The sequence below is a fragment of the Ascaphus truei genome, chromosome 11 (genome assembly GCF_040206685.1).
Source record: "Ascaphus truei isolate aAscTru1 chromosome 11, aAscTru1.hap1, whole genome shotgun sequence".
Lineage (NCBI taxonomy): Eukaryota > Metazoa > Chordata > Amphibia > Anura > Ascaphidae > Ascaphus > Ascaphus truei.
Window position 1 is genome coordinate 58,315,669 of NC_134493.1, and position 13,072 is coordinate 58,328,740.

General features: G+C 50.0%; 1 protein-coding gene across 1 annotated transcript in view; it reads left to right on the plus strand.

Annotated features, from left to right (window-relative positions):
* The first annotated feature begins 9,524 nt into the window (after positions 1 to 9,524).
* LOC142462999 (natural cytotoxicity triggering receptor 3 ligand 1-like) overlaps positions 9,525 to 13,072 on the plus strand; it is a 10,651-nt gene continuing 7,103 nt past the window's right edge. Inside the window, exons 1-3 of the mRNA XM_075565195.1 lie at positions 9,525 to 9,662; positions 11,709 to 11,786; positions 12,534 to 12,887. Coding sequence (XP_075421310.1) covers positions 11,732 to 11,786; positions 12,534 to 12,887 — 409 coding nt within the window. The 5' untranslated portion in view covers positions 9,525 to 9,662; positions 11,709 to 11,731. The remainder of the gene's footprint in view (positions 9,663 to 11,708; positions 11,787 to 12,533; positions 12,888 to 13,072) is intronic.

Here is a 13,072-nt window from a genome sequence, read left to right on the forward strand (position 1 = left end):
ATTTTTATTTGTTTTTTTTTAAAGGGGGGTTAGGGGCGGAGCTAGGGGCGGGGCTAGGTGACAAGTAGCTTTTTTTGGTTGGGCGAGTAGCTTTTTGGGTAATTTGTCAAGCCCTCATTATAAGGGTATTTAAAATGTCTTCAAAAAATCACTAACCCTTGTAATTTCATTTGCATACATTATTGTTCTGCGATTCCAATGTTATACGCTAGCTATTGCATCTTTATTTCATTAAAATGTTTAGAATGGCGCTATCTGGGAAGAAAACAGTATTTAAATGTAATTTTTGTTGTATTGATTCATTACAAATGTTAAATAATTTATATGGTGTGCATTTCTTAAATTGTCCGATCACATAAATGTTTTTTTTTTTTTTTTTTAAAAACCTGTATTTAAAGAAAGTGCATATATACAGGAATAAATCATATCTCAATTTTTCAATTATTTTACATCGATGAAATTAATGGATTATTACATTTCTCTGCTGTTATAAACTGAAATATCGAATTTCATGGTCTGAATCCGACATTTCCTGTTTTTTTTGGGGGGGGGGCAAGCGATCAAATTTGCTGGTCAAAAAAACCTGAGAAAATTCTTCTTTAAAGAGTGAAAATAAGTAGAAATAACACCAGTTTTAACTTGAAGGACTTCAAGAGACACCACTCTTTGGCACAGATGCACAGCATGGGTTAAGCTTTAGCATTCATTTGAACGGGGGAAACGGAATGCTTAAGCTCGGTACTCTTTTGTGTATTTAAAAAAAACTAAAAAAATAAATGGAATAAATTCCTAGTAAGAACAACATTCGTTTTTGACATAAGTTTATTTATTGTATTACATTATACTACAATTAGTCCTTGTTACGTGTGTGTGTGTGCGTGTGTGTAAATGTGTGTGTAAATGATGGATTTAGAAAAAAAAGCCAGGTGTGAATGACTAGTTTCCTGAACCCCTTAACCAGTGTCTGGACACCCCCGCTTCACAATATTTAAAGCAGCAATCCCACCTGGGATCTTACCTGATCCGCAGTCCCTCAATGTCCAGGTACCTCATTCCCGCAATGTTATACATTGGAGGGGAGGTGTTCCCTACCTGTCTTCTGGGTTAGGGGGATTCCGATGTCTCCCATCTGAAGCTTGAGTCAGATCTGAAAGAAAGCAGTATAGGTTATTTCCAATGGTCGACAAATCACCAAAAAATCTACTGGCCGAACAAAAAAATCTACACGCCACCTAGTACCAAACGTGTGCTGCTTGGGCCAATAGGAGCTCGCCACAATGTTAAATCCACTCGCCCGGGGTGTGCAAATGTATAGGTTTGTCGAACACTGGTTATTTCAGTGTAGGTATAGGACATTTAAGATATACAGGGTAAATAAGATATTCAGATCCAGAGTGTGAGAGAGTGTGGGTGACAGAGAGAGAGAGAGAGTGTGTGGGGGTGAGAAAGAGAGAGAGAGAGTGACAGAGAGAGAAAGAGTGTGTGGGGGTGACAGAGAGAGAGTGTGTGTGGAGGTGACAGGGAGATAGAGAAAGAGACAGAGAGAGAGTGTAGGGGTGACAGACACAGAAAGAGAGTATGGGGGTGACAGACAGAGAAAGAGAGTGTGTGTGGGTGACAGACAGAGATAGAGTGTGGGGGTGACAGACAGAGATAGAGTGTGGGGGTGACAGACATAGAGAGAGAGTATGGGGGTGACAGACAGAGAGAGAGTGTGTGTGGAGGTGACAGGGAGATAGAGAAAGAGACAGAGAGAGAGTGTGGGGGTGACAGACACAGAAAGAAAGTATGGGGGTGACAGACAGAGAGAGAGAGTGTGTGTGGGTGACAGACAGAGATAGAGAGTGTGGGGGTGACAGACATAGAGAGAGAGTGTGGTGGTGACAAATAGAGAAAGAGTGTGGGGGTGACAGAGAGAGGGGCGGTGAGAGAGGCAGAGGTGGGCAGAGAAAGGCAGAGGTGGGCAGAGAGAGGCAGAGGTGGGAAGATAGAGGCAGAGGCGGGCAGAGAGAGGCAGAGGCGGGCAGAGAGAGGCAGAGGCGGGCAGAGACAGAGAGAGAGGCAGAGACAGAGAGAGAGGGTGACTGGATGGGTGGGTGACTTGACACGTGGGTGGGTGTATTCACTCATACACACACACACACACACACACACACTCACACACACTCACACACTCACACACAAGGGATGTCGCACATGAGGTAGGAACGAAGGGTTTGATCTCCCCGGGGGCCCCGTTGTAATTACTTGCCCGGGGCTCTCCTCTCTCCCCTTGTCCTCCTCCTCGGCAGCACTTCCACCTGCCTGTATGACGTGAGTGCCACGCCACAACCCTTCCCCACCCCGAGCCGGACACCACCTCCCCCCCCCAGGCGGACGACGCCACCCCCCCCCCCCCGAGGTGGATGCCGCCCCCCCCGAGGCAGATGCCGCCCCCCTTCCTCCTCTCCGGTGACTGCTAGTGTTTTAAGATTACCAATTAGGCTGTAAGCTCCTCGGGGCAGGGACTCCTCTTCCTTAATGTTACGTTTATGTCTAAAGCACTTATTCCCATGATCTGTTATTTATATTATCTGTTATTTATTCGATTACCACATGTATTACTACTGTGAAGCGCTATGTACATTAATGGCGCTATATAAATAAAGACATACAATACAATACAATAGATGACGTCGCTGGGGGGGCAGCATCCACCGGATCCAGCTACGGGGACATGGTGGTGTGTGGGTCTTCTCTCCCCCCCAAGGTTACAGCGCGGGGGCGTGTGGTGTGTGTGTGTCCGTCCGTCCAGGGCCGCCTCCTCTCCAGTGACTCCTCCTGGTGAAAGCTGGCAACACTGACGGCCTCGTCTGCCAGGAGTGATGTCACGTCCGTCTCCCAGGAGTGATGTCACGTCCGTCTGCCAGGAGTGATATCACGTCCGTCTGCCAGGAGTGATGTCACGTCCGTCTCCCAGGAGTGATGTCACGTCCGTCTGCCAGGAGTGATGTCACGTCCGTCTGCCAGGAGTGATGTCACGTCCGTCTCCCAGGAGTGATGTCACGTCCGTCTCCCAGGAGTGATGTCACGTCCGTCTCCCTGGAGTGATGTCATGTCCGTCTCCCAGGAGTGATGTCACGTCCGTCTCCCGCCAACCACATCCACGCCGCTAAAGAAGTTTCACTTAAAAAAACCCATTACAAAATAATAGTGGACTATTCCGTGGCGTCTAATGGAAACAAAGGTGTTTCCCAACCCTTCCACGTTATGGTAAAAGATTATTCCTATATCCCAGTATCGTGTTCTAACGGCCGTGTCATTATTATCTTTTTATTTTTTTTTAAACATTGAACAATTAGAAATGGAATTGAAATTTATTGTCAAAATTATATATATTATATTTTGAAATAACCAAGGGAAAATGGTCACATTGATAGGGACACCCCCCCACCCCCCCGTCCTAATGTTACTGTCCTGTCTGACACGCTTATCCCCATGATGTGCTTATATTATTATGTCACGTGTATTACTGCTGTGACACGCTATGCACACAAACGGCGCTGTATAAATAATATTACACATACATGCGTGCGTAAGGGAAGTCTGGCTTAGTGCCAGCAGAGGAGGCGACACGTGTCTGTTTTGGAACGGGCGTCTTTTTGCAAGATCCCAAGCCCAAATATTTCTGCAGGTAGCATATGTTTCACTTTAATGGGCGATAACCTGGAAATGGGGCGATAACCTGTAACGATGACACTTCATGTATGTGTCCCCGAGGGAGGAAGCCGCCCCGACCCATCACACGTACAAACAGAATGGGATGGGGAGTTACAATAAGGGCCGACCTTAGGCTTCGAGGGGCCCAAGGAGACGCGCTTGCTAGCGGGGGCCCCCCTGTAAAATAAAGAGAAAAAAGAGGGACTTACCTAGACTAGCAACCATCCTCCGGCAGCGTTGTTGTGATGTCACCTTGCCATGGCAACGTGACGCGGTAGGAGGCGGCCCACTGCGGAGCAGGTAAGAGAACACACGCCACCCGGACACGCCCACACTCGCCTCTCTGCTGGTCTGGGGGCCCCGGGCTTCCTGCTCTTCCTCCTGTCGGTGCTTGCGATCCGACTTCCGACCAGGGGGAGAGCTGGAGGAGGAGGGGAGTCCCCGTGCTCCCTTCTCCAGCTCCCCCCCCCATCCGGTCAGGTGAAAGTTGGATCCGGGCGCCGACAGGAGGAGGAAGAGGACAGAGAGGGGAGGCCCCTGGAGGCGCGTCTTGCTCGCCCTCATACACTGTACGGAGGAGGGTTTTTGGTCACTGTTATATAGCTTATACAATGTGAGCTGGAAACAGATTCTCAGAAAGTCTCACTCAGGAACTTCCTTCATTCAATATACAGTACAGTTCCTCGGGAGCTAGAGAGAGGGATGCTCTTTGGCTCAAAAAGTTGCTCAGATTTTATTGTTTGTATCTAATGATGTGTTAAATAAATGTACCTTTATATGTCTCTCACCCCCTTCAATGCACGTCTAATTATGATGCCTTTCCAATAAACATAAACTTCAATCATATTTGCTTATTGTACTTTTTTTTTTAAACAACATACCTTTCTTGTATCCATTTACATCCCGGGCAACGCCGGTCTATCAGCTCGTAGCAAATAAAAAGATGACTTGTGAGCCCCGCCTTTCGCCATTATCACCCAGCATACAGCGCTTCCACTGCAGCAAGGGATTCTGGGAAATGACATGCAGCCCCGCCTTTCGCCATTATCACCCAGCATACAGCGCTTCCACTGCAGCAAGGGATTCTGGGAAATGACATGCAGCCCTGCCTTTCACCATTATTACCCAGCATACAGCGCTTCCACTGCAGCAAGGGATTCTGGGAAATGACACGCAGCCCTGCCTTTCACCATTATCACCCAGCATACAGCGCTTCCACTGCAGCAAGGGATTCTGGGAAATGACACGCAGCCCTGCCTTTCACCATTATCACCCAGCATACAGCGCTTCCACTGCAGCAAGGGATTCTGGGAAATGACATGCAGCCCTGCCTTTCACCATTATCACCCAACATACAGCGCTTCCACTGCAGCAAGGGATTCTGGGAAATGACATGCAGCCCTGCCTTTCACCATTATCACCCAGCATACAGCTCTTCCTCTGCAGCAAGGGATTCTGGGAAATGACATGCAAATGAACACACTGTGTCACCTTTTGTCTGAAAATCTATTGTTACATGGAATCCTTATAAACTAATGCTCGCTGTTAACACAGCTTTAAAGCACAGCATGGGAATCAGATGCAAAGCCAGAGAAACCATTCACAGACATGTTTCAAACTTAATGGGTATCATCAATGTGAGGCTGGTTATACTGCTGGCTTTGCATTTTCAAGACTGTAGGGTTTACCATCACGTTTTAAGTTATGGTGGGTGAAAAAGGCGACAAGAAACCTCCACCATATAGCATATAGCAAATAAAAAGATCACTTGAGAGCACATTCACATGTCTTAGGCCTCGGCCAGGCTCCCTGCTGGCGTGCTGAGGCGCGCTGAGGCGCGCTGAGGCGCGCTGAGGCTCAGGGAAAGCGGGTGCTCTTTGAAGGATGGGAGCCTTCTGCCATCATTCTTTTATTAAATACTTAAGGGAAGGACATATCACGTGAATCGGCTCCAAAACACAAATTTAAACCAAGTAAATTATTTCATTCACGCGGTCCCACTGTTTTTCATTTAAAAAATCAATTTATAGCCATAAATCTTAAGTATGTGAATACATTCTTTCCTAAATGGAAATTGTGGGGTGGGAGGAAGAGAAAAAAAACCATTAATCAGTTTTTGTCAAACAAGAGAATATCCCTGGGGCCCTTGGGACGTTTCCCCGTAATACACCTGGGGGAGTTTCTTGTATAATGTATATCGGGGTCTCACCTAAATGTTCATCGCCATACAGACAGATGCAGGGTAAAATAATGGCCTTGATTAATCCTCTAACAACATGACATTGCTTGCTATGGGATTCCTTTTGGGTATTTCTAACAGTTACCCAGCTGCAAAAATATAAATGACCCCTCCCGGGAGGGGGGGGGGGGGGAAGGGGGGCTGGCATGGCTTTTGTAGCTGTTTGTTTGGCTTTGTATGTACTTTGGTGATGTATGCTTGTGTATGGCTTTGTAGGGCCTGGCATGCTTGTGTATGGCTTTGTAGGGCCTGGCATGCTTGTGTATGGCTTTGTAGGGCCTAGTATGCTTGTGTATGGCTTTGTAGGGCCTAGTAAGCTTGTGTATGGCTCTGTAGACTTTTTATGGCCTGGTGTGCTTGTGTATGGCTTTGTAGACTTTTGTAGGGCCTGATATGCTTGTGTATGGCTTTGTAGACTTTGTAGGGCCTGGTATGCTTGTGTATGGCTTTGTAGACTTTGTAGGGCATGGTATGCTTGTGTATGGCTTTGTAGACTTTTGTAGGGCCTGATATGCTTGTGTATGGCTTTGTAGACTTTGTAGGGCCTGGTATGCTTGTGTATAGCTTTGTAGACTTTGTAGGGCCTGGTATGCTTGTGTATGGCTTTGTAGGGCCTAGTATGCTTGTGTATGGCTTTGTAGACTTTATATGGCCTGGTATGCTTGTGTATAGCTTTGTAGACTTTGTAGGGCCTGGTATGCTTGTGTATGGCTTTGTAGACTTTGTAGGGCCTGGTATGCTTGTGTATGGCTTTGTAGACTTTGTAGGGCATGGTATGCTTGTGTATGGCTTTGTAGACTTTTGTAGGGCCTGGTATGCTTGTGTATGGCTTTGTAGACTTTGTAGGGCCTGGTATGCTTGTGTATGGCTTTGTAGACTTTGTAGGGCCTGGTATGCTTGTGTATGGCTTTATGATGTTTTGCTGGTACCTTTGGGACGCTGTTTCAGTGCAGGAGGGTGTTAGTTTACAAAGGAGGATGGATATGAATCGTACGACCTGTCAAACAGTTTGTGTTTGACTTGTTCAGTTTGCCGGTTCAGATACCAGTGCATAGGTGCAAATATATGTATTCCAAAAGAAAAGTTGTCCATGTGTTTGGGGTCTCAGCGTTCCTAGCACAGTTCTCTGACAGTCTCATCCTTTGATCCATTGCCGTTTCACCTCGGACAGGGCTTGTGAGCAGAAAGAAAAAGGAATTGTAATAAGATAATTTGCGGTTGCACCGCACTTCGTGGAACAGGGCAGGATACATGTGAGCAGCACATGTTTCTATAACCAAAGGAAAACTTCATAGAATATACAGTACTGTAGATAAGCCAAGCAAAGAATGAAAGCTAAACCCAAGTCAGAGAACGGATCTCCCTGTGCCCGTGAGATCTGGGATACCACCTGCTCCCCCCAGGCAGCTCTGCGGTGCCACTCTCTGCCTTGGCAGAAGCAGTTCTGCGGTGCCACGCTCTGCCTTGGCAGAAGCAGCTCTGCGGTGCCACGCTCTGCCTTGGCAGAAGCAGCTCTGCGGTGCCACGCTCTGCCTTGGCAGAAGCAGTTCTGCGGTGCCACGCTCTGCCTTGGCAGAAGCAGCTCTGCGGTGCCACGCTCTGCCTTGGCAGAAGCAGCTCTGCGGTGCCACTCTCTGCCTTGGCAGAAGCAGCTCTGCGGTGCCACTCTCTGCCTTGGCAGAAGCAGCTCTGCGGTGCCACGCTCTGCCTTGGCAGAAGCAGCTCTGCGGTGCCACTCTCTGCCTTGGCAGAAGCAGCTCTGCGGTGCCACTCTCTGCCTTGGCAGAAGCAGCTCTGCGGTGCCACGCTCTGCCTTGGCAGAAGCAGCTCTGCGGTGCCACTCTCTGCCTTGGCAGAAGCAGCTCTGCGGTGCCACTCTCTGCCTTGGCAGAAGCAGTTCTGCGGTGCCACTCTCTGCCTTGGCAGAAGCAGCTCTGCGGTGCCACGCTCTGCCTTGGCAGAAGCAGCTCTGCGGTGCCACTCTCTGCCTTGGCAGAAGCAGCTCTGCGGTGCCACGCTCTGCCTTGGCAGAAGCAGCTCTGCGGTGCCACGCTCTGCCTTGGCAGAAGCAGCTCTGCGGTGCCACGCTCTGCCTTGGCAGAAGCAGCTCTGCGGTGGCACTCTCTGCCTTGGCAGAAGCAGCTCTGCGGTGCCACGCTCTGCCTTGGCAGAAGCAGCTCTGCGGTGCCACGCTCTGCCTTGGCAGAAGCAGCTCTGCGGTGCCACTCTCTGCCGTGGCAGAAGCAGTTCTGCGGTGCCACGCTCTGCCTTGGCAGAAGCAGCTCTGCGGTGCCACGCTCTGCCTTGGCAGAAGCAGCTCTGCGGTGCCACGCTCTGCCTTGGCAGAAGCAGCTCTGCGGTGCCACTCTCTGCCTTGGCAGAAGCAGTTCTGCGGTGCCACTCTCTGCCTTGGCAGAAGCAGCTCTGCGGTGGCACTCTCTGCCTTGGCAGAAGCAGCTCTGCGGTGCCACGCTCTGCCTTGGCAGAAGCAGCTCTGCGGTGCCACGCTCTGCCTTGGCAGAAGCAGCTCTGCGGTGCCACGCTCTGCCTTGGCAGAAGCAGCTCTGCGGTGGCACTCTCTGCCTTGGCAGAAGCAGCTCTGCGGTGGCACTCTCTGCCTTGGCAGAAGCAGCTCTGCGGTGCCACGCTCTGCCTTGGCAGAAGCAGTTCTGCGTGGCATTCATGCACAGTATCATGAGAGGCTACATAGCCATATAAGGCAGGGGTTCTCAAGAACCCCCAACAGGTCAGGTTTTCAGGATATCCCAGGTTCAGCACAGGTGCTCAATCAGTCCCTGCTTCAGCACAGGTGACACAATCAGAGGCTCAGTCTATGACTGATTAAGCCACCGGTGCTGACGCTGGTATATTCTTAAAACCTGACCTGTTGGTGGCCCTTGAGGAATGCAGTTGAGCCCCCCTGATATGCTGTAAGGAATGATAAACGGCCGACACAATACAGGCATACCCCGCTTTAAGGACACTCACTTTAAGTACACTCGCGAGTAAGTACATCTCGCTCAATAGGCAAACGGCAGTTCACGCATGCGCCTGTCAGCACTTCCTGAACAGTAATACCAGCTCCCTACCTGTACCCAAGCTGTGCGCAAGCGGGGAGACTATAGAGCCTGTTACACATGTGTTATTTACATCAGTTATGCACGTGTATGGCGATTGTAGTACAGTACGTGCATCGATAAGTGGGAAAAAGGGAGTGCTTCACTTTAAGTACATTTTCGCTTTACATACATGCTCCGGTCCCATTGCGTACGTTAATGCGGGGTATGCCTGTATTGATCTGTTTTCATTGATAAGCCAAACGCCTGACTTCATTTCCGCAATTCACATAAAGATGTGATTATGTGTGTGCCACGAAGTCACGTTAGGTAGAAGTGTATCCAGCGATTTCACGTAACAGTGGATGTGGCAGGAGCACAGATTCACCATGCCTGGGGCGGCCTGCTCTTGTCAGCCCAGTTTCCAGGGTTTATTTGCAGGTAGGAGTGTGAGCTACAGCAGGAGTTACTTTTCAAGTTTGGGATTTCAGGTGTAGTCCTTATGCTCAGATCTTCCTTGCATTCTCAGTTTAGGCACCATACCCAATAACAGCAGGTGTATATATATACACTGCAGTATATATTGGCTGGTAACAGCTGGTAAAGTCTCAGTTTTCTCTTCGAAGTTCTCGTATATGCGAAGTTGAATATTCTCGATTCTTTTTAAGGTTTGTCCATTTCTGTTATTTTTTTCCCTTTCCATCTTTTCTTCAACTTTCTATTTATTCTCTTCTCTGCTTACCGATCTGTGCCTCTCTCTTGTACGCTCTCCTTCTCTGCTTACCGATCTGTGCCTCTCTCTTGTGCTCTCTCCTTCTCTGCTTACCGATCGGTGCCTCTCTCTTTTGCTCTCTCCTCCTCTGCTTACCGATCGGTGCCTCTCTCTTGTGCGCTCTCCTTCTCTGCTTACCGATCGGTGCCTCTCTCTTGTGTGCTCTCCTTCTCTGCTTACCGATCGGTGCCTCTCTCTTGTGCGCTCTCCTTCTCTGCTTACCGATCGGTGCCACTCTCTTGTGCGCTCTCCTTCTCTGCTTACCGATCGGTGCCTCTCTCTTGTGCTCTCTCCTCTGCTTACCGATCTGTGCCTCTCTCTTGTGCTCTCTCCTTCTCTGCTTACCGATCGGTGCCTCTCTCTTGTGCGCTCTCCTTCTCTGCTTACCGATCTGTGCCTCTCTCTTCTGCGCTCTCCTTCTCTGCTTACCGATCGGTGCCTCTCTCTTGTGCTCTCTCCTCCTCTGCTTACCGATCTGTGCCTCTCTCTTGTGCGCTCTCCTCCTCTGCTTACCGATCTGTGCCTCTCTCTTGTGCTCTCCTTCTCTGCTTACCGATCGGTGCCTCTCTCTTGTGCGCTCTCCTTCTCTGCTTACCGATCGGTGCCTCTCTCTTGTGCGCTCTCCTTCTCTGCTTACCGATCGGTGCCTCTCTCTTGTGCGCTCTCCTTCTCTGCTTACCGAACGGTGCCTCTCTCTTGTGCTCTCTCCTTCTCTGCTTACCGATCGGTGCCTCTCTCTTGTGCGCTCTCCTTCTCTGCTTACCGATCTGTGCCTCTCTCTTGTGTGCTCTCCTCTGCTTACCGATCGGTGCCTCTCTCTTGTGCTCTCTCCTTGTGCGCTCTCCTTCTCTGCTTACCGATCGGTGCCTCTCTCTTGTGCTCTCTCCTCTGCTTACCGATCTGTGCCTCTCTCTTGTGTGCTCTCCTCTGCTTACCGATCGGTGCCTCTCTCTTGTGCTCTCTCCTTGTGCTCTCTCCTTCTCTGCTTACCGATCGGTGCCTCTCTCTTGTGCGCTCTCCTTCTCTGCTTACCGATCGGTGCCTCTCTCTTGTGCACTCTCCTTACCGATCGGTGCCTCTCTCTTGTGCGCTCTCCTTCTCTGCTTAACGATCGGTGCCTCTCTCTTGTGCGCTCTCCTTCTCTGCTTACCGATCGGTGCCTCTCTCTTGTGCGCTCTCCTTCTCTGCTTACCAATCTGTGCCTCTCTCTTGTGTGCTCTCCTTCTCTGCTTACCGATCGGTGCCTCTCTCTTGTGCGCTCTCCTCCTCTGCTTACCGATCGGTGCCTCTCTCTTGTGCTCTCTCCTCCTCTGCTTACCGATCTGTGCCTCTCTCTTGTGCTCTCTCCTTCTCTGCTTACCGATCGGTGCCTCTCTTGTGCTCTCTCCTTCTCTTGCGCTCTCTCCTTCTCTTGTGCCTCTCTCTTGTGCTCTCTCCTTCTCTGCTTTACCAAACTCTGTCACTTTATCCCTCACTCCTCCTTAGCTATATTCCCTTTTTTTCTTCATCTCATTGAGTTCTTTTTGATCCTTTTCTCTTTCCCTTCTCTGCTTCCTCCCAGTCGCCCCTCGTAGTCTCCCACTCTTCCTTCTCCCTCTCCCACTCTTCCTTCTCCCTCTCCCACTCTTCCTTCTCCCTCTCCCACTCTTCCTTCTCCCTCTCCCACTCTTCCTTCTCCCTCTCTTCCTTCTCCCTCTCTTCCTTCTCCCTCTCCCACTCTTCCTTCTCCCTCTCCCACTCTTCCTTCTCCCTCTCCCACCCTTCCTTCTCCCTCTCCCACCCTTCCTTCTCCCTCTCCCACTCTTCCTTCTCCCTCTTCAATGGCTTCATTTTATCACCTATTCTGTGGTGCCACTTTTTTATTTTATATCAGTTACTTTCTGACGGTCTCTCCCTTTCTGCAGCGTTTCCCTTTCCTTGTATTTTAATTGTATCATTCCAGTCCGTGTGGACCTGCTGGAGAAGATGGCCTTCCGAGGACATCAGCTGCCCCTGGTCCTGTGTCTCATCATCATGAAAGGTAAATTGTCTGTCTACCTCAGAGTTACATCGTTCAGTGGTTGGATTGGCCACACTTCAACTTGTTAACTACAGACTCAGGCCTTTTAGTCCCTGTCATACTCTGAAGTGGGAGAATTAGACTTTGCGGGGTGTCCATTCTGACCCTGTGTCACATTATCCCCGCATGATGGCTAAGTGCAGGCTTTCTAAACGACATGTCATTTCTGCCTGATCCCTTACCAGGTAGCTCAAGGAAATTGTTTCATAGACTAGAAGACCATTTATGTCTAGACAATATCTACTAAGTGGTGCTAAAACCATAGGCCCCTTACTGCACATTCAAGTGAAAGGGGCCACAGCGTGTCTAATTGTTTCGCCTCCCTTAATAGATATGTCCTTTATATCTCAATGCCAGCTGGCTGCGGGAGAGACAGCCTTGACAGGCCTTTGGTTGCATTCTTTAAGTAAAAAGTATTTCTTTACAATATTTGCTTAGTGTGTAGCACCGGGGAAGGCTCGCTGAGATTCAGCTCTCCCCTACAAGGTGCATCACAGAAACATCACGTGGAAAGGCTTTTTAATCCCAAACCCTCCTCCAATTAATTGAACTAGGTTGAAATAAAGAGAACGTGTGGGTAACCGAGGTCTCTGCTCCTGTTGTATTGAATGGCTGGGGGGACCTGTCAGTGTTGAAAGACTTAAAGGGGTACCATTATTTTCCATATCTCTGACAATTTGTCACCCTAAGAAGTGCCTCATATCTCAGTTTGCAGCCACGTATCCGAGGAGAGGGGTGAGACAGTAATTGGGGAGCTGCATGACCGTGTCACCTTGCACTGCCCGTACCTGAGCCCGGATGACTGGGACGGCAGAGAGGCGCGGGTACTTTGGTTCCGAAACCTCACCGAGAAGATATTGGACTGTCCGGTGAAGGAAGGGGAGAGGCTCACCTGTGAGAAGAACGCCTACTCCCACCGGACCCGGCTCTCGCCGGCAGCCCTGTGTGGGGACGCGTCTCTGGAGATCTCCCACCTCCAGGGATCAGATGCTGGAGCATATCAGTGCTGGGTGATCCTTTCCCAAACCTACCACAGGGGGAACCTAGTGCTGCGGGTGCAAGGTAAGGTCGCACGGCTCTTACCCCCGCCGCACGGCTCTTACCCCCGCCGCACGGCTCTTACCCCCGCCGCACGGCTCTTACCCCCACCGCACGGCTCTTACCCCCACCGCACGGCCCTTACCCTCGCCGCACGGCTCTTACCCTCACCGCACGGCCCTTACCCCCGCCGCACGGCTCTTACCCTC